General features: G+C 38.6%; 1 protein-coding gene across 1 annotated transcript in view; it reads right to left on the minus strand.

Moving 5' to 3' along the window:
- LOC124798092 (dedicator of cytokinesis protein 9) overlaps positions 1-23112 on the minus strand; it is a 340161-nt gene that overhangs the window by 180146 nt on the left and 136903 nt on the right. The window contains exons 17-18 of the mRNA XM_047261335.1: positions 1534-1719; positions 1199-1384 (exon numbers count right to left, since the gene is read on the minus strand). Of these exons, the coding sequence (XP_047117291.1) occupies positions 1199-1384; positions 1534-1719 (372 nt within the window). The remainder of the gene's footprint in view (positions 1-1198; positions 1385-1533; positions 1720-23112) is intronic.

Raw genomic sequence — 23112 nt, forward strand, 5'->3', positions numbered from 1 at the left:
ACCCCTGTCCCAGTACCCCCACCCAATCTGTATCCCCACATCAGCTAGTTGTGTGCTGTTATCTCACGTCCTAGTCTATGAAATCGCATGCACAGCCATCTGCCTCCACCACCTGCACCGCTCACTAGCCCATAGACGGATCCCCACTCTGCCATGAGCCGCTAGACACTTCTCCTCAACCCCTCCCTGCCTCATGCCTCTCTCCATCCCTCAGCCCACGCCACCCCACCCTCCACCCCCATCTCATCCCAGTATACTCACCGTGGGCCAGAAAAGAGCTTGCAGTCAACTAAGTGAGACAGCTAAGTGCATGTGAGTGAGTGTGTATGTTTCGTTGTTTTTCCTACGAGCTTGAAAAAGGAAATGGATTCTAAAAGGTAACCAAGCTCTGAACCTTTCATTTGTGTACCTATTGATGATGCAGCCCTTTTGCCTTCGTTTAGTCATCTCCTTTATTCCTGAATAATTCATATTACGTTAGGCACATAAATAGAATTAAATCCATATGTACAAAGCTTCCAAATGCAAAAAGAATGACTGGAAGAAAAAAATGAGAGCTATTGGAAAAGTCAATACATTGCTTAAAATGATGTGACAAAGGAATAGAAATAAAAAAATTTACATTTAACCTAATTAATTGAAAAAACATGACAAAAGTCATTTCGATAACTACTTAAAAATAAAAATTTTCAAAGTTTCTGATGAAACTTTAATCTACAGCCTTTTGCATGAGAGGCCAGTATCTTAACCATCACACTATGCAACCAGTGTTTTACATATCACTTTTGCAAAGCTGTAGAGTATCATGCAAAATCCTGAAATTTTTGTCATCAGTTACTCAAAAACAAGGGCTCACCGGGATGAATGTCTGTAAGGTGTTATACCTGGGACCTTAAGCCATGTCACCATACAGATGATTTAAAAAAAGTCGATCTCTTGCTGAGAACTCTTCTTTTTAGACTATCATTACATTTTGATCATTTTGATCTTATTAGACAAACAAATATTTTTTCCCACTCGAGGCCAAGAAAGTAGCATTGTTTTCGTTTTTTATTATTATTTTGCATGTTACATTCTACAATAAGCTTTAGAACAATAAACTTGTTTATGTACAAATGTTGGAGTGTTAGTCATCCAAACAATATATTTAATTAAATATTAAGTCTGCCAAATACTGTTAAATAACGAACTATCTCACCTTCACATATGACTGTAGTATATCTTTTCTTCCAGCTTCATGTATCATATGAACAATATGAATCAAGACTCTTATTATATTTAATCCAACTTCCTCAGAACTTGAGACTACTAACAATGTGAACAGATGATTTAGAAGAGTTGGAAGAAAAGTTATCGCAGCTGTAAGTTGAATAGCATGTGCCGCCTAAAGCAGAGAACATACAAATACTCATAACCAAGCAAACAAAATTATACAGTAAAACAGTAACTCACTTTTATGATTACAAAATGTGTTGTAACAGCTAATGCAGAAGTTAAGATTTGAAAAGGTTGTACTAACAGATTTTGACATACCTTCAGAACTTTACAAGTCTCTGAATCAGTAGTTAACTGGGGTAGCTTTACATCCAACAGTTTTTCTGTATGTGCAAAAAGATTATGGAGATGTTGGTCTTTTGAGAAAACAGTTGAGTATAGTTGAAAACCAACAGTAAAAATAAATTTTTGATTATCAATCCAGTTCACTTCCGGGCCTGCAAACTGAAATGGAATTCATAATCAAAATCTATCCATAATCTGAACAAGAAATAAGTTTCATATCTTCCTAAAAATCCTAACAGTCCACAGAGTTCCATGAGTCCATGCTGAAAAGTAATGCCTCTGAATTTTTCATGTGAGAACTATTGAAGCTTTTTAAGTAAAACAAACTTTATTAACACTCTACATCATTATTCTTCATGTCTAAGTACCTATTTCTCAATATAGTCACCCCAATGATGAACACATTTCTCCCAAAGAGAGACCAGTTTGTTTATACAGTAACTGAAGAATGTTTGACTTTGTTGACGGAGCTACAACCTCACTCTACTTGCACTGCTTCATCAGTATCAACATGAAGTACTCGAAAGTATTACTTAAGTTTTGCAAACTGATGAAAACCAGCTGAGGCCAAGTCGGGACTGTATAGAGGGCAATCAATGACAGTGAACCCAAGGCGTCAGATTGTCACAGATGTCGGCAGTGCTTATGTGTCATCTGGCATTGCAATGCTGAAGGAGAGTGTGTGGACAAAGGTTTTTTGCAGTTAGAAACTTGAGTACAGCATGCTGTTTCTCACACACTGACATTGATATGTTACACAACACCATGTTACAGGCTACAATTTGAAGCCCTCTAGTGGCAATAGCTGCAATTGCATCAGTGAAGCAGGAAAGTCAACAGAGTAATATGAATATCATGTAATACCTCAACCGATACTGAGAACAGAATAAGAAATTCGGAGACATAACTTTTCAGCACACCTTTGTACACATTCAACAAATTTGAATCCCAATATTACACCTGGTTAAGCACGAGACAACTGGAAATCATAAGTTCAGCAAAACAGTATCATAAAAGTTCTCCAAAACCATGTACAGAATCAAGAGCAATTTTGGAAATTGCAGGAACTGTGCTGTGCTGGTAAAAGGTGGTAGGGATATTGCCAACCATGTCCCATAACCATTTTTATTTAACAGCAATGGAGTGGTGTGTCCTTCAGCATCATGCATTCACAGTCAACGAGTTTTATTAAAATGTTAATTTTTATATGCAGGAGGATCATATTTTCCACAAACATCTTAGCATTCACTGCTAACGACTATCATCATCTTTCAGTGCGATTAAAAATTATTTTGTAAAATTTAGAGATTATGCCAAGAACACATAAGATCCCTACGAGAACAAAAACAGGGTGCATCATATATGTAAGAAAGAGTTGTAATGTGAATAAGTCCACTTTGCTCAGTTCATAGGCACAGTACTAAACTTTGTGATCATTTTATTGTCAAACAGTTCTTTGGGAACCTTTCTGATTTAATTAATCCAGAGGATGACATTATGAAGCAAAGTAAACCCACAATTCAGAACTGAAATATAGTGTGCCCCTTGCAGCCACCTCAATATGAAAGAGGATATTTAACACATTATGTTTAAATACATAGTGAAATCCCTATTTTAAGTTTTCATGGGGCCCAGACTTAAAAACTGTAAAATTGAGGAAAATATACAATGGAATAAAATGTTAAAACCTCTAAAATACAAGCAAAAACATCTAATTGGCATATATGATTAAAAATCATAATCCTCATCAACCGCATTAAATCTGAGTAAGTGAAGGAAATTAAATGTACAATACAATATTTATACAATAATTTGTGGTAATGAATTTCATCAGTCCTTAAAAATTTACAGATGTGCAACAGCAAGTAAAAACTCGAAACTTCCTGGCAGATTAAAACTGTGTGCTGGATCACAACTCAAACTCAGGACCTTTGCCTTTCACGGGCAAGTGCTCTACTGACTACGCTACCCACGTACAACTCACAACCCATCCTCACAGCTTTAATTCCACCAGTACCTTGTCTCCTAGTGAGTCGTGCCTGGGTAGTTCAGTCAGTAGAGCACTTTCCCGCAAAAGGCAAAGGTCCAGAGTTCGAGTCTTAGTCCAGCACAGTGTTATAATCTGCCAGGAAGTTTCATATCAGCGCACCCTCCTCTGCAAAGTGAAAATTTCATTCGAGTAAAAGCTCATCAAAAAATTGAAATTGGTTTCTGGGTACAAGGTAATTGAGCTATTTTCCAACATGTTACAACCACAAATTATACAGTAAAATACATGTTTTTGTGGCATCTTTCCTTTGTATTCACTGAGAAAAAAGCAAAAATTGATGAACATGGTGAATTAAACCAAAAACTGTGAAGTACAGTGAAAAGTGTCAGAATCTAACATGTGGTGATGTGTGTTTTGAGTAGACTTAAAGCTACATGCACACTCAGCTTGAAATATGTCTCTAGTCACTTGATGTGGACATCTTTTGGAAACATCTTTTGAACCATGAAAACACCTATCCGAACCAGTGTCAGTACAGCAAACAATGTTTCAGGCCAGCTACCGTATGTCACCGCTGCACAGCGCAAGTACGTGTTTGTATGTCACATTGTGTTGACTGTTATATAGAGCTTTTAGGTGTTTTATTTTTTCTTGCTGTATTAAGTTTTTCTGGAAAAAATGCAGTGGACAAGGCAGCAGACTGTCATGTTGTTTATCGTTGTACCAGGCTGATGGATGCTTGTGGAATATATGAAGCAAGCAGTACAAAAACACCAATAAAATGAGACGTTCTGCATGAAACTGCTGCTACATTGGTAGAATACTGAGAATGACTGTATAGAAAACAAAATAAGGTCATTTATCGTAGCCTTCAAAATACAAAATAAATACTCAAGGCTCTGGAATGAATCTCCCACTGACAAAAAACCAAGACTAACAGCATGTCTCATTGTAACTGCTTTCCTGAAATTTCTATCTTTTTTTAAGAAATGGTGATAGCATATTAGCCAGAAATTCAAAATCATTAGATGATATCCAAGTGAAATTACGGAAACTAGAGCTGTCTTCCACACTCAGTTCCCATACGTAACAAGATTTTCCCATCAGTTGTTCTGTAGTATGTATTCACTCATCAAAGATGACTGTATGCAAATCTGCAAATTGATTTCACACAACAACTAATCAGATTTCATCAACCATTATCACCCACTATACAAATTCTCCACCAAAATAATATCGTAGTTTTTAAACCAATTACAAAATTCTTTGATAAATGCAACCTTATTCCGCACAACTACTAAACACTGAGAAATGCTTTCTATGGCCTTCAGGTCACAAATTACAGTTTCCTCTTCTCTAGACATGATGTGGTGCGTAATACGAAAACAATACAACAAATAGCATTGCAAACGATGCAAATACACTGAGTAATGTTTATTGCCATTGTGGACAGAAACAGAGACAAGACAAGACACAAAGTCGTAAGCAGATCGAAACACTAGGAAATAATGCTTCTAACAGAAACATGTTTTCAGTGGCTTCACACTACTTTTTGCAGTGGTGATGTCACTAGTAGGCTTTCAACTATTGACTTTCGCAAGCACTTGTAAACAGCCCCCGTGTGAACTGTGAGAATTTCAATTATTCGTTTCCTTTGTAGTATGTGATGTATGTGTGTGTTATGCCATTTCAAAGCAACGGTGCATTGAAAGTATATCAGTATTAATAAAACATCAACGATGTAAGGCTTCAAGAGATTTAATGATAACTAATGCATAATACTGACTTCAGATGAGAAACTTGTAGCATAATGGATAATGTCATGGTTAGATGGCTTAGAGGTTATAGGTTTGCAACTTGTTGCATGCCAAAATTATTTTTCAACTTAGTGTGTTATCATACTTGTTATGATTGTAATACAATACGTTCTGCAAAATTTGATTTTGCTAAACATTTCCACCTGGTTAGAGAACAAAGGATGAAATAAATACTTGTCCGTATATTTCCCGAATGTGTGGTGATTCCCGAGTGAGTGGTTAGACAGAAACCTAAGAGAACAGTTTACATTCCTGTGAGTTAAATGAGCAGCAACAAAATTCATATTGTTCCTTCTCACACATACTTCACTGTTTGTTGCCGAATATGTGGCGATTTCTGAGTGTATGATTAGGCTTGAACCCAAGACGACAGCTTAAATTGCTGCAAGTGAAATGATAAGCAATAACATTCACATTATTCCTTATCATAAATATTTCGCACATTGCACAACCACAAACATATTCCCCTAAAGAGTTCTTGCTACAACTGAGATTCTCCTGTCACTAACAGATCCACAAACATCAACATGACGCTATAGCGATCGGCACACTGATAGCCTCATTCCTCGTCGCCTTCACAGCACCACCACATTACAATTGTCAGCTGCTGCAAAAAGTAGTGTGAAACATATTCGACCCATCATCACTGCACAGTGAAGTTAAACGTTGCAAACTCTGTAGACAATGTCAATAGTGGATTACATCAGTATTTCATCTCTCACATCTCCCCTATCTGCAACAGCCTAAAATAATCAATTAACTCTGCCATCACCCATGGTGCAAACCATCTGTCTTTTGTTCCACTTATAACTCATTTAGTCACATCAAATGCCAATAGGTAGAAAACAGGATGAAGTGAAGCATGACGTCGAGTAAGAAAGAAGAATTGAGTAAGTCTTACTATGAAGAAACATAAGAACGGGGAATTTTTAGCATTGATCTTACGGGTTTTTCACAGGGGCTACAAATTTACGGTGTAGAAATAGGAAAAGCATAAACTCTGATAATGTAAAATCGAATTTCCACTGTATTCTTATACAATCTTGGTTAGCAAAACTATTTTATATATTGACAGCCAGAGAGAAAGAAAAATTTATATTCAAATATATAATGATTGATCAATAAATTTTCCTTAACTAATGAACTCTGCCAAAACAACACACATATGGTTATTCCTAGCTCACAGAGATAGAACAAGTTTATCACTACATTGCGAGTGTTTAAACACAATGAGGACACAAAAAAATTATTAATGTGATGGCATATAGGTTTTGGGGACCAAGGCGACTGGCAGCAAATGCAGTCTATTTGAAGGCTAATAAAAGGAAGTGTACTGATACTGGCATCAACAGAGACCATACTTACAAATATGGATACAAAAAACAGATTATTGAGCAAAATGAATTCCTCATATGGCATCTGCCAAATAAGCCACTGCTACTACCCAAAAAATGATGATCATATACACCAGTGGTCAAACTGAGAATACATCAATAAAACCTTGCACTACACGCTTGTATGCAAGGGTCGTTCCAGAAAACCTCAAAGTATAACCTACTAGCATTCCTTTTAGTCAATTCATTCATTCATTCATTCATTCATTCATTCATTCATTTGTCCCATTCTGTGGATCTCAAGAAGAAGGAAAAACCTTAGAGATGTGGAATGAGTCAAGAAACGCATTCAAGTGAGGCAAACAACACTTACTAATTCAACCTGTATGCAGTATTAACAATAAATTATCACTGTGCTGCTTAATGTTATTTGTGCTTACAACAGCAGAACTTAATAAATTAGAAGGAAAGCCATCGCTTTTACCTACACCTATAACAACAGACCCCCATTTACAATACACTATTACCTGTAATGCAGCTTTATAGCAAACACTTACTATGTAGCTAACAGTAATTGTCAATCCTAAAATCTAGATAATCAGATAATTTGTAGGTGTGGCTAATGAGGTATGTTTTTAATTTTCTTTTGAAACTTTCTTTCTTAAAGTATATGGGAGATCATTAAATGCATTTGCACCAGGTAATACGCACAAGGAAGCAAAGACAAACAAAAATTATTTTTTTGTATCTGGTATCGCGATCATGCAAATCATAGTTAAGCTAAAACTAATTATTATCAACAACAAATAGCATTAAGAATCAAATGACTGGGAAAAGAACATAGGAATTCTCACATCTTTAAAGATGCCTCCAGAAGATGTGTGGTTATTTACTTTACACAATATGTTTACTGCTCCCTTCCGCCAAACAAATAGTTTATTTTCTTTAGATGCACTGTGCCAGAAGAGAATTCCATAAGACAACAAGAAATAAAAAATATGCTGAATAAGCTAACACTTGTCATTACTCCTAAGAGCAAATTGTGCTGAGCTGAGTATCTTGATTTGTTATCAATGAATTGACCCCAGTTAGTCTGTTACACCACTGAAGCCCCAAGGTAGTGGGTAATAATTCATTTATATATACACATTAATGTCCAATTCTTGCACAAACATGGGTAATTTTTCCTTATTTGAAATCACATGATATGAGTCTCTGCGACTTTAAGGACTATAGTAACTGGTGCGAGCCAGTTGTAGGCCTGTTCAACTATCATCTGTGCTGTGTCTGGTAAGGTCGAATTTGAACATTTGTGGGGTCATGTACAGTTTTCTCAGTGGAGAATCCATTAGAAAAGCCTAACTGAGAGGAGTTAACAAGCCCTACTTAGAAAAATGAGGTATCATTCTATCAAATACTACTATCTGGAAAAAACCTGAAAATTCTAGAAGGACCAAAAATGACCTGAAATTTGATGTGATCTGCTTATCTCAAATTTTATAAACTGATATTGCTAAAACATATTTAAGTATTAGGAAATATGCCCTGACTCACTGACTGATTACAATGTTGCCTTAATGGTACTCCTATCAAGTCATAGCATGATTTTAATATCCTGTCAGAACCGTCATCATACACAGCATAATTACTACTTTACAGTGACATGATGAAATTCTGAATTATCCATTGACATTGGATTTATTTTTAAAAAAACTAATGTCTATTGATGATCCAAGGAGTGTGTGTCAAAGTAAATCTATAGCATCTGCATCTGACTGCTACAATCAATGGATCTGGTATTGACTGAATTAAACATGGCATTTCTGTCAAAACTTTTTTCTTGGGACTCAATTTCATTTGCATTATCTCTTGATTAATAGTGTTCCAAACTGTTTTCAGTTTATTTTTGGAGTGTTGTTATTTGAGCACAGTGCATGTGTTTTACTTTTTTAGCGATAGACTGAAGGATTTTACAATACTTGTGTTAATGGAGTTTCAACTCTTGACTGAAGCTTGTCCTTTAAATTACACAGAGCTGTCTTCTTGGCATGAGGTACTTTAATCCCAAGGCTTATCTACCTTTAGTGCCTGCTACACCAATTGTTTGTTTTAGGGGAAAGCAGAGCTCATATTCCTGTAGGAATACGTTTAAGAAAGAGTTAAATTTACCATCAAACTTGTCTGCTTCCTAAATCTCTTCGCAGTGTTCATCTTGTAATTTCGCTTTAAACATCGTGATCTAGTCACTGTTAACGAATCTGTGATAAAATACTTCCCTCATACATTCAAGGCCTAATTGGTTACCACAATTTACTGTTAATATTTGACCATAATGGCCATATAAGCCATTGATTACAACTATTACATCCAATCCACCAAAGCCTATTGAGTCTACAAATTGCCAATGGTTGTCACCCTGTGTAACTCTTCCTAATAGTGAATTTTATTGCGGCAAATAATGAAAACTATACACAAACAACACTAGGTGTCTTTGATCAGTACTAAATAGAAAATTGTAGTCTCAGTCTCCAGTTAGGTCTGCAGAACTTCATAAAAACTGACTGTACTCCTTTATGAAGCTTAAGGCATTTCCTGCTGATGTCTTGCAAACTGTTTGTATTATTAGTTTGTGTTTCCTAATCCACAATTGTGGGAAAGCATTCAAAGAGCTGTTCAACACAATATTCATTATTCCAAAGAGTCTGGGACTTAACACCTACTGAACAAGGTGGCACACTGGTTAGCACACTGGACTCGCATTCGTGAAGACAACGGTTCAATATTGTGTTCGGCCATCCTGATTTAGGTTTTCTGTTACTTCCCTAAAGCGCTTCAGGAAAATGACGGGATGGTTCCTTTGAAAGGGTACGGCCGATCTCCTTCCCCATCCTTCCCTAATCCGATCTTGTGCTCCATCTCTAATGACCTCTTTGTCGACGGGACAATAATCTCCCCATCCAATTAACACCACTTAGTGCATATATAGCCACTTCCCCTTTCTGCTTACTAGTTCTACAGTAATATGATAGTAGCTCTAATTGAGTTATATCTATATGCTCAATTTCAATTACTTACATGTGATGTTTTGATGGATGCATCATGTCATATGTCATTCCGTCTGCCTTTTCATTTGCGTGTATGGATATTAGAAGTTAATCATTTTTACTTGCTTGTGATGCTTCTGTTATTCAGATAGAAGATACAATATGAGTGCCTTTAACACCAACGAGTTTGTGCAGGCTGCAGTATTTCATTTGGCTAGTAGCTATTCAAACTGCGACAACATTTGTTACACAGGACAGTCTTTTTAAGGAATCTACCCTACGAAATGTCTATGGAACACAATTAAATGCACTGGGGTAGGATAGATAGTGTTTTGGTAATACTGGTTTTGTGTGGTAATTAGCTGTTCAAAAATTGTCTTACCAGAAGCCTTCGGATGCAAACCATGTCCTTTACAATATGACCAACTGATGGAAAATGCATTAATCACACCCACAAGTGAACATTACATCTCCTGAGTAGTTTTCCCAAGCTCCACATAACACTTCATCCAGGGCTCATCACACAGCTCAAAAAGTAGAAAGACTTTCTCTCTAGCATGAGGACCTTTATCAGCAATGTGCCTGACGCACCTCTGTGGTCCAAACTTTTGCCTGCACGATGTACTATTATTACGCTACCTTCCTTCACTACAGAGTCTAATCTACATTCCTGAGTCAAACAATGGAAACTCCAAAAAGCATTCTGGGCTGAACTGCTGGAGCTGGTGGCTATGTGTGCATGCGGTGTGCTTGCTTGTGTGTATGAATGGTTTGTGTTTCTTTTCTGCTGATGATTCTGCAGCTGAAAGCTTTGTGTGAGTGTCTTTTAATTGTGTCCACCTGCAACTTAACGTGTCTTCTTTATGATAAATAGCAATCTGTCTAAATTGCTGAGTGCTGCATTTGGCTTAAAATACTAGTTACCTAGTAATCATTTCCCATAGTTTTGTACTAGTTCTGACATTCCCTTCCTACAAGATCTCTGGGACAATAAGACCTTCTAGGTCTGCTTAAGCATTTTATTTCTAGCATCAACTTGTACCTTACAACTTGTATTTAGAGACTGGTATTTAAATTGTTGGACTGTCTGTATACTTTTGTCCACAGCCTTCGAAAAATTGAAACTACTGGAGATAGCTACACTGACATCATCAGAGTAGCAGGCTCTTTTGATTGTTTCAAAGATTTGGAAGGCTTGGCTGTAATCCAGTTTTGTAATCCAGCTCTAACATTAGTACTCCAAACTTTTCATGCTACTGCCATTTCAGCTCAGAATTTCAATATTAGTCACTTTTTTTGAGTACCACGTACCAAGAGTAACAATCACTACATTTCCAGATTTGGCCAGCATCATTTGTCATGTAGGTTGCATTACAACATTCTGCGTGAAAATAATGCTGACATTTCTCGCATTGACTTCCATTCCTGATGATTCTCAGGCTGCTTGGACACTTGCCCATTCTGAGCGTAAAATTTTGATTTCGTCTGAGCCATGTGCGGCTCGCATTGTTGCCATTGGTAGGCTGGCATCGTGTAATAGGGACAGTGGTCTCTCGTTTTCTTCTTCTATTTAATTGCACCATTACGTTTGCTAGTGTTGTCTGTCCACGAGTGACAGCAGCAGCGTTGATCAATATCTAGTACCTGTACTATCTTTGAAGGACGTGAAGTGTTTTCCAGGTTGGGTGTGTCGAGTTCAGTTGGGAGAGAGCAGCAGACAGGTCCGGCAGGGCAAGGACATGCCAGGACCACTGGCGGCATGCAGGCATTGCCGGATCGAGGGGCTGTAGTTGCAAGGGCCACAACCTCGTTGTCCACCCGACCCAGCACGTTGGGTTGAGTGAACATTAATCCAGTAGTGAAACCACCAGCAAGTGGAGCGTGTCAAGTTGGCAGAATCTATTAGCCGTCTTCTACTGCATGTTATTAGTTTTTGAAGTTTGTGTTGTTATTTGGTGAAGGGCAACCTGTGGTATTTTACTGCCTAGTGGCAGCTAACTCGCCAGTTACCTGCCCTGGAGGTTAGCGTATTTTTGTGGCAGAGTACTTTTCCTTGTCTTGCCGATGCTGTCCGGCAAGACACGCAGTTCAACAGCCTCCTTGTTTGCAGTGTGGATTGTGGTTTCTTTTGTCTACCTTGGTTGTAGTGATTCCTTCTGCCTTTTGAAGTTTTAAACACCAGATTCTGAAGACGCAGTGCTGTCTGTCACTTCATCCTCGCATGAATTATTCCATCGTCTAAATTTACATCTACATGGTTACTCTACAATTCACACTTAAGTGCCTGGCAGAGGGTCATCGAACCATACGTCGGTACTGCACGTAAGTAAAACTGGTTTACTGGTGCAAAAAACAAGTTAATACATAGTTACATAGCTTGCAATGAGGTGCGATGCTGACACCCGTCATATGTAGAGCAAAGCTGAAGCGAAGTGTCCTGGCCGTCTGCTCTTGATCAAATGGGATGAGTCTGCAGTGGTGCTCATAGAGCTGAACAGCGCCTGCTAGAGGGCGCTATCATCTGTGTCGGTTGTAGTGCCAACTTAAGTACTTGCATTTACGCCGTGGCATCGTGGCTATCAATACCACAATTTTCATTCTACTTCTCTACCATTCCACTCTCAAATGGCACATGGGAAAAAGGAACACCTAAATCTTTCCATACGAGCTCTGATTTCCCTTATTTTATTATGACGATCATTTCTCTCTACATAGGTGGGTGTCAACAAACAAATTTCCCATTCAGAAGAGAAAGTTGGTGATTAAAATTTCGTAAATATATCTCATCGCAAAGAAAACCTCCTTTGTTTCAGTGACTGCCACCCCAACTCGTGTATCATATCAGTGACACACTCACTCCAATTGCGCGATAACACAGAACAAGCTGCCCTTCTTTGCACGTTTTCAATGTCCTCCGTCAATCATACCTGGTAAGGATCCCTCACAGCGCAGAAATATTCCAGCAGAGGATGGACAAATGTCATGTAGGCGTCTCTTTAGTGGGTTTGCCGCATCTTCTAAGTGTTCTGCCAACAAAGTGCATTGTTTGTTTCGCCTTCCCCACAACATTACCTATGTGGTCTTTCCAATTTAAGGCAGGAATTTTAATTCCTAGGTATTTAGTCGAATTGACAGCCCTTGGATTTGTGTGATTTATCGTATACCCAAAATTTATGGATTTCTTTTAGTACCCATGTGGATGACCTCGCACTTTACTTTTTTTTGTGCCAATTGCCACTTTTGGCACCATACAGAAATTCTCTCTAGATCATTTTGTAACTGGAATTGATTATCTGATGATTTTACTAGATGGTAAATTACAGCGTCATCTGCAAACAATCTAAGGGGGCTGCTCAGATTATCACCTAGATCATTTATATAAATCAGGAACAGGAGGGGGCCTATGACACTACCTTGTGGAACGCCAGATATCACTTCTGTTCTACTCGATGATTTACCATCCATCACTATGAACTGTGACCTCTCTGAGAGGAAATCACGAATCCAGTCACACAACTGAGACGATACTCTATATGCACGCAATTTGATTAATAGTCGCTTTTGAGGAACGGTATCAAAAGCCTTCTGGAAATCTAGGAATATGGAATCGATCTGAGATCCCTTGTCAACAGCACTCATTACTTCACGGGAATAAAGAGTTAGCTGTGTTACACAAGAACGATATTTTCTGAATCCGTGTTGGTTATGTATCAATAAGTCATTTTCTTCAAAGTGATTCATAATGTTTGAGTACAGTATATGCTCCAAAATCCTACTGCAAGTTGAGGTCAGTTATTAAGTGGATCTGTAATTCAATGGGTTACTCCAATTTCCTTTCTTGAATATTGGTGTGACCTGTGCTACTTTCCAGTCTTTAGGAACAGACCAGCCATCGTTTTACTGGTTATCACACGTTAGGTGTATTTGGTAAGAGGATTGATCAGCATTTAAACTGTCTAGTTTGAGTTGCCATCCTGTTAGGTGAACGTAACTCTTGGCTGCCTGTCTCACCGCTTTCGCAGCTGTAGGGACTTTTCTCAGGTCGATCCTTAGAGCACTGTCTGTGGATCACTCCCCTTTTTTTATTAGGTCTGATTGTGTCAATTGTCTAAAAATAATATTTTGTTTAAATTATTCCTATTGCTTGTGGTCTTCAGCCGACAAATAATTTGAATTATTCTTAATAAGGCCTTCAGCTGTTAGTGTAGCTTGTGTTACAGTCAATTTTTTTTTTTAAATGATCGTTTTAAAAATTATTTTGGTATTATTCAATGTGTAGTCGTCTTTCTCACTTGTAATTCAGGCCTTCAGCGGTTAATTGTTCGGAAGTATTCCTTGTGGCCTTCAGCCAACAAATAAAATTATTTCTTTAAATAAGTGTGTGTGTGTGTGTGTGTGTGTGTGTGTGTGTGTGTGTGTGTGTTTTTACTGTGCAACCAATGGTAACTGATTAGGACCCGTCCACACTTTTTCCTGCTTTCCCTAACATGGGACTAAGGGAAAGCAGGAAAGGTGTGGACGGGGCCTTCAGGTGTCAGTTTAGCGCATGTCACAGTCAATATTTTTTTTTTTATTTGGTTGTTTTAAAAATTATTTTGGTATTTTTTGTGTGTATCTGTCCTCCTCATTTGCCTGAATTACAAGTGATGAAGACAATTACATGTTAAAAATACCAAAATAATTTTTAAAACAATCATTAAAAAAATTGACTGTAACACAAGCTACACTGACGGCTGAAGGCCTTATTAAGAAAGAATTCAAATTATTTGTCGGCTCAAGGCCACGAGCAAGACTTCCGAACAATTAACGGCTGAAGGCCTGAATTACTAATGGGGAAGACAATTACACGTTAAAAATACCAAAATAATTTTTTGAAACAATCATTAGAAAATTGACTGTAACGCAAGCTACACTGGTGGCTGAAGGCCTCTTTAAGAAGAATTCAAATCATTTGTCAGCTGAAGGCCACAAGCAATAGAAATAATTTAAACAAAATATTATTTTTAAACAACTGACACAATCGGACCTAATAAGAAGGGAGTGATCCACGGACAGTGCTCCAAGGATCGACCTGGGAAAAGTCCCTACAGCTGCGTAAGTGGTGAGACAGGCAGCCCAGTGATATACTCAGTTAACAGGATGGCAACTCACTCTCGCAAAATCTACCTAATGTCCAATGCCCAATACAATGATGGAATAACCCATGCCAGGAAGACGGGCAGACTACAATCTTGACATCATAAAATGACAAACATTATATAAGAGAACATATTCAAACGCAAGAGTAATCCGAGGTAATCACAACAAGTTGCCTCTACAAATCCAGTACGCAGACAGCGTTAAAATGACTGCTCATTCAAAACCACACTAGATACACACAGATCTGCGAAAGCAACACCACAAACAACTCAAACAATACTAAAACCAGTCACTGTGGAGCAACAAGGATGAATTACAAGTTGACACAAACACAGAGAACCCAGAAGTGGTCAGAAGACCAAATACACATCGTGCGTTGAGACGACCAACCGAACGACCAACCAACGGTCACTCTCGAACAAGTGAGGCAAGGCAAACATCCCAGTATGAGTAATTGACTGACAAATTATTCCATGAGGTCACATTGACGGATGGCCACACACACAGAGTGAAGGTTGCACTACTTGAATATAACAATTCAACTTAAACTTGCTGAATCCGGACTTCGATGTGGTCGTGAACTCTCGTGACCACATCATTCCATCGGGCAGCGCATGTATTGCCAGCTGTCCTGGAGAGTACTGGCGCTGTGCGGACCTCACTGCTGCCCGGTCCCAACTCAACTGAACTACCTAATCCAGAACTCCACTGAACTCTGACACACGAAGACCCAGAAATACTAGAGGTCGGTCCAAAGATAGTAAGGGTACTAGACATCGACAAACGCTGATGCTGCCACTCACGGACAGACAACGCTAGCAAACATAGTGGCGCCAGTAAACAGAAGAAGAAAACAAGACACCACTATCCCTATTACACAATGCCAACCTACCAATGGCACCAACACAAGCCGCACACAGCTCAACCTCCTCCCCCCCCCCCCCCCTCAAACACCAACGCAGGGCTAACCCAACAAGTGGCCTACCAAACTTAATTGATTAAGGCAGACCCATATTGCTTAGCGGTGGGGTTGTCCTTAACCAGAAGATTAACTGGGCCTAAAATATGCATAATAGTACAGGGACCCAGGAAATAGGGAATGAACTTACCAAGGTTTTAACTGTAATGACTCTAAATTTGATTTGTTGGTGAAACAGAATTTTTCAGCAAAAATTTTGTTACATAATTAAACTGTAGTTTATAAGCACAAATAATCTGAGCAGCAATATTCTCGTTATTTCTTTCAGTGTGTAGGCTTATAGCCCATTCCATCTTCATTGAAGCTATACAAGATGTGTTCATAAAGTAAAGTGACTATATTTTTATGAAAAAATATTCATTTATTCATCAATATTCATGTTGTCCTCTTCAAAGTAATCACCCTCAGATAGAATACGCTTGTGCCAATGCTTCTTCCAATCCTCAAAGCACTTCTCATAAGCACTTTTTTGTACAGCCTTCAGTACTTCCAGCAATGCAGTTTTTATTTCCTCAATCATTGAAAATCTTTGTCCTTTTATAGGTCTCTTCAGTTTTGGGAACAGGAAAAAGTCACAGGGGGCCAAATACAGGGAATATGGTGGTTGAGGCATGATTGTCGTGCTGTTTTATGCCCCCAAATGTCTCACAAGCAACAATGAATGAGCACATGCATTGTCGTGATACAAAAGCCATGAATTGTTTTTTCACAATTCCAGACTTTTTTTGCATACTGCTTCTCGCAAATGGTGCATACTGTCAAGTTAATACTCCTTACTGGCCATACGACCGTGAGGCAAAAATTCATGATTCCCTATGCCACAGTAATTTGATCCAACTTGGCATGCTTTTTTTGGTCTTGGCTCTTCGGGATGCTTCCACTGGGACGATTGGGCTTTGGTTTCGAAGACATAGCCATAAACCCCTGTTTCATCACCAGTTATGACCCTTTTGAAGAAATCAGGATCATCATTGACATCATTCAAGAGCTCCTGAGCAATGCTCGTGTGACTGTTCTGGTCAAAATTGAGAAGTTTTGGAACAAACTTCGCTGACGCATGTCTCATGCCTAAAACATCCAAAAAAATTGCATCACATGAGCCAACCGATATGCAAACATCCTCAGCAACTTCTCTTATGGTAATTCGATGAGTTTCCAAACCAATTTTCTTCACAGCTTCGACAATATCATCTGTTGTTGATGTGCTGTGGTGTCCAGAGGGAGGTTTGTCATTGGCATGAGATCCATCCTTCATGAAATCTTCCCCACTCTACTGAGAGTGTCTTTCAGCCGTCCACCTAACCTTCGTAACCTCTTGGTGCATCCCTATGAAATCCCCAAACCAGCTTCCCTACCCTCTGGCTCCTACCCTTGTAACCGCCCCCGGTGTAAAACCTGTCCCATGCACCCTCCCACCACCACCTACTCCAGTCCTGTAACCCGGATAGTGTACACAATGAAAGGCAGAGCCACGTGTGAAAGCATCCACGTGATTTACCAACTGACCTGCTTACACTGTGAAGCTTTCTATGTGGGAATGACCAGCAACAAACTTTCCATTCGCATGAATGGACACAGGCAGACAGTGTTTGTTGGTAATGAGGATCACCCTGTGGCTAAACATGCCTTGGTGCACGGCCAGCACATCTTGGTACAGTGTTACACTGTCAGGGTTAACTGGATACTTCCCACCAACACCAACCTATCAGAACTCCTGCGATGGGAACTTGTCCTTCAATATATCCTCTCTTCCCGTTACCCACCAGGCCTCAACCTCCACTAATTTCGAGTTGCCGCCGTTCATACCTCACCTGTCATTCAACAACATCTTTGCCTCTCTACTTCCGCCTCGACTGACATATCTGCCCAAACTCTTTGCCTTTACATATGTCTGCTTGTTTCTGTATATGTGCGGATGGATATGTGCGTGTGTGTGAGTGTATACCTCTCCTTTTTTTCCCCCTATGGTAAGTCTTTCCGCTCCCGGGATTGGAATGACTCCTTACCCTCTCCCTTAAAACCCACATCCTTTCGTCTTTCCCTCTCCTCCCCTCTTTCCTGATGAAGCAACCGTGGGTTGCGAAAGCTTGAATTTTGTGTGTGTGTTTGTGTTTATTTGTGTGTCTATCAATGTCCCAACGCTTTCGTTTGGTAAGTTACATCATCTTTGTTTTTATATATATATAAGATGATGAGACTTACCAAACAAAAGCGCTGGCAGGTCGATAGACACACAAACAAACACAAACATACACACAAAATTCTAGCTTTCGCAACAAATGGTTGCTTCATCAGGAAAGAGGAGAGGAAAGGAGAGGGAAAGACGAAAGGATGTAGGTTTTAAGGAAGAGGGTAAGGAGTCATTCCAATCCCGGGAGCAGAAAGACTTACCTTAGGGGGCAAAAAGGACAGGTATACACTCGCACACATGCACATATCCATCCGCACATACACAGACACAAGCAGACATTTTCACACAAACAAATACAAACATACACACAAAATTCTAGCTTTCACAACAAACGGTTGTTTCATCAGGAAAGAGGAAAGGAGAGGGAAAGACGAAAGGATGTGGGTTTTAACGGAGAGGGTAAGGAGTCATTCCAATCCCGGGAGCGGAAAGACTTACCTTAGGGGGGACAAAAGGACAGGTATACACTCACATATCCATCTGCACATACACAGAAACAAGCAGACATTTGTAAAGGCAAACTCTTTGCCTTTCGTCTTTCCCCCTCCTTCCCTCTTTCCTGATAAAGCAACCGTTTGTTGCGAAAGCTTGAATTTTGTGTGTATGTTTGTGTTTGTTTGTGTGTCTATCGACCTGCCAGCGCTTTTGTTTGGTAAGTCTCATCATCTTTGTTTTTAGATATATTTTTCCGACGTGGAATGTTTCCCTCAATTTTTATATAAAATAGAGGGAAACATTCCACATGGGAAAAATATATCTAAAAACAAAGATGATGAGACTTAAGCAAACACAAACATACACACAAAATTCGAGCTTTCGCAACCCCTGGTTGCTTCGTCAGGAAAGAGGGAAGGAGAGGGAAAGATGAAAGGATGTGGGTTTTATGGGAGAGGGTAAGGAGTCATTCCAATCCCGGGAGCGGAAAGACTTACCTTAGGGGGGAAAAAAGGACAGGTATACACTCGCACACACACACATATCCATCCGCACATACACAGACACAAGCAGACATATTTAAAGACAAAGAGATGAGGCAACAGTTTGTTGCGAAAGCTTGAATTTTGTGTGTTTGTGTGTGTTAGTTTGTGTGTCTATCGACCTGCCAGCGCTTTCGTATGGTAAGTCACATCATCTTTGTTTTTAAATATATTTTTCCCGCGTGGAATGTTTCCCTCTATTATATATACAAACTCTTTGTCTTTAAATATGTCTGCTTGTGTCTGTATATGTGTGGATGGATATGTGTGTGTGTGTGTGTGTGCGCGAGTGTATACCCGTCCTTTTTTCCCCCTAAGGTAAGTCTTTCCGCTCCCGGGATTGGAATGACTCCTTACCCTCTCCCTTAAAACCCATATCCTTTCGGCTTTCCCTCTCCTTCCCTCTTTCCTGATGAGGCAACAGTTTGTTGCGAAAGCTTGAATTTTGTGTGTATGTTTGTGTTCATTTGTATGTCTGTCGACCTGCCAGCACTTTCATTTGGTAAGTCACATCATCTTTGTTTTTAGATATATTTTTCCTACATGGAATGTTTCCCTTTCAAAAATTATTTTGGTATTTTTAACGTGTAATTGTCTTCCCCATTAGTAATATATATATATATATATATATATATATATATATATATATATAAAAAGAAAGATGATGAAACTTACCAAACAAAAGCGCTGGCAGGTCGATAGACACACAAACATACACACAAAATTCTAGCTTTCGCAACCAATGGTTGCGAAAGCTAGAATTTTGTGTGTATGTTTGTGTTTGTTTGTGTGTCTATCGACCTGCCAGCGCTTTTGTTTGGTAAGTTTCATCATCTTTCTTTTTAGATATATTTTTCCCACGTGGAATGTTTCCCTCTATTATATATATATATAGTCTGCTTGTGTCTGTATATGTGTGGATGGATATGTGTGTGTGTGCGAGTGTATACCTGTCCTTTTTTCCCCCTAAGGTAAGTCTTTCCGCTCCCGGGATTGGAATGACTCCTTACCCTCTCCCTTAAAACCCATATCCTTTTGTCTTTCCTTCTCCTTCCCTCTTTCCTGACGAGGCAACCATTGGTTGCGAAAGCTAGAATTTTGTGTGTATGTTTGTGTGTCTATCGACCTGCCAGCGCTTTTGTTTGGTAAGTTTCATCATCTTTCTTTTTATATATATATATATATATATATATATATATATATATATATATATATATATATATATATAGAGAGAGAGAGAGAGAGAGAGAGAGAGAGAGGGAAACATTCCACGTGGGAAAAATATATCTAAAAACAAAGATGATGAGACTTACCAAACAAAAGCGCTGGCAGGTCGATAGACAACTGTTCTAGTGAATGTTCATCTAGTACTATTTTGGAGTGTAAATTAACCTTCGAAGGCCATTACTTTTTTTTTTAATATATAATTTCTGTGTGCTGATGCAAACTCTTTATTATTTGTATCAAAGATCTTGAATACCCTCATTTTTCCAATATGTTCCAAAGCTTGCTTCTGTTCAGTCCATCCAAACCATTTTCATAACCTAAGAATGCTATACGAATTTCCAGGTCGTATTCTTGTTGTTTTTCAGTTTTAAATGGCATACAATAGTAACAAAGTCACTGCAAGATCATCCTTTTCTAAAGCCATTTTGACCCTCCATTAGGAGTGTATCAGGTAATTTTACCACTGTACTGTTAATAATTCTTAGGGTAAGCTTATAAGGTTTAGTAGGCTTATTCCTCTATAGTTTATACATACAATTCTTCCTCCATTTTTGTACACTACTATCATCTCCACTGTCTTCCGTGATTCCAGTACCACACTCACCTTCCAGCATTCATTTAAGAGATATAACTTTAATCCTCAATATTTAATGATTCCTATGTTGATTATATCAGGGCCTGCAGCTTTCGTTTTTCATCTGTTTCAGAGCCTCATGTATCTCATCAAATGTGATATCTCCTTGATATACAAGTTGGTCCCCTTCATCCCCTTTGTCACCACCTTCAGTTCATAGTTCCTAATAATTTTTCTGTGAAGTCTCTTTATCTATGACATTTATTCTTACTTGTTGTTTCATGAGTTTATAGGCCACCTTTTGTCTACCACGTACATCATTTTCAATAGTTAATATAAATCTGTCCCACTGTTCTTGATGAGCTTTCCTTGCTACTGCCGTGGCCAAGTTGCACTATCATGTCTCTAATGTATTATTATCACAGATTTATGAGGGAAGCTTTCTGTTTTTCTTTAACTATATTCTCCATTTCATCATTCCATATTCTGATACTATTCTTCTTTCTGGATTTCTTCCTTTTTCCTACAGCATTCACCCCAGCTCTGTTAATGCATGACTTGATGTTTCCTCATTCTGTGTTTACACTGTTGTGTGGGACTTTGTTCTGGAGATACTGTGCAAATCATCATCGGTACTGATGTTTTATACTTCTTCTTGTAATAGATATACTTTAAAAGCTGCTTCTTTGGTATTGTGTAATTTATTTATTTATTTATTTTTTATTTATTTCAGCAAGCCAACAGATTTATATTTGCTATAATAAGATGGTAGTCTGAGTTCATACCACTCCCTCTGCAGACTCTTGTATGTTGGACAAGTGATCTAACTTCTCTGTTTACTATAAAATAATAAAAAAATGAAATTGAAGATGAGATTTAAAAACTAAAATTATTCATGAAAAATCATTTTTATAACAGAAAGTAAATATTTACAAGCAATATATTATTTATATAAATATTTACTTTACTAAATTTAATTTATTTATATAAATATTTACAAACAATAACATTCTTCCACAGCATTTGTAAGGGTAATTTATTTGATCTAAACAGTCATACAACAGATACAAACGTTCACTGTCATAGAAACAGAGATTAAATTAATTCATAGCCAGAACACAACTGAGAAATTATTAAAACAATTTGTCCAATTACATGATCTGTTTAAGTGGAAACTTCTTTCTCAATATTCTTTTGACCACAGGAATCAGTTCGTACAGTGAACTATGAAATGGAGGCAGGCCTGCCTTCTCAGTGCAGTTCTGCAAATCTCACTGTGCCCCTAATTATAAACGGTGTGTGGCTTGTGTGTGCTGTTCAGCCTGTCAATGTGTCTCGAAGGCTCATTTGGAGCTCAGAACATGGTACTGCATGCATTTTCAGCTTGGAAATCTGCTGACCAATTTGACCTACATCAACAGGATGTCTTTCAAACAATCAGATTTATGAGACATGAAACACTGATGCTCACCATCATGGTGATCACTCATGGTTAACAACACAACCTGAAGACTGCTACCTACAAATTATGGCTCCTATATTCCCTAAGAAGACAAAAGAAGAAGAAGAAGAAGAAGAAGAAGAAGAAGAAGAAGCAATGTGCCACCTCTTTGGAGAGAACTGGGAGGGCTGTGTTGACCTGGACAATACAAACCCTCTCCACAAGATCAATCTGACCATTAGGCACCCATTATGAACAACACTGCAAAACTTCCTGTACAATGAAGGTGTGCAAGGAAACACCCAGAATGGAATCTGGGTCAATGGCATTGGGTTCTCTTCACTTATATGAGTACAGGATTTATTTTACATTGATGATATTGCACAAGAGTGTTGAAGTGGCCAGGTATCAATGCATAGCTTAGACACGTAATCCCACAGGTTTGGCAGACTGTGGATCAGCGATGTTTTGGCCAATATCTTGTACTGACGTCAGTTGCATCTCATCAGTTCCATGAATAGTTTGACTGCTGTGGAGTAATAGCACAGGATTCTCCAACCCATTCTCTAATCCTACAGGCAACATTTCAGTGGTAAGTATAATTTGCAAGACAATGAGGCACAAGCACACCCGCCCATCTCGAGAACACCTTCTTCAGCAGGCAGGAATTAACCTAATGGTATGGAATCGATATCTGCTAACATGAACAGGACTGAGAATGTTTAGGATCAACTGAAATTTGCAATATGCCATCATAGAAACTTTCTTCACACACTGGCCAACTTCAGGAGGTCTTTAATCAGAGAGTAGGACAGATTTGAGCTGCAGTATATCGACCA

The sequence above is a fragment of the Schistocerca piceifrons genome, chromosome 5 (genome assembly GCF_021461385.2).
Source record: "Schistocerca piceifrons isolate TAMUIC-IGC-003096 chromosome 5, iqSchPice1.1, whole genome shotgun sequence".
NCBI lineage: Eukaryota > Metazoa > Arthropoda > Insecta > Orthoptera > Acrididae > Schistocerca > Schistocerca piceifrons.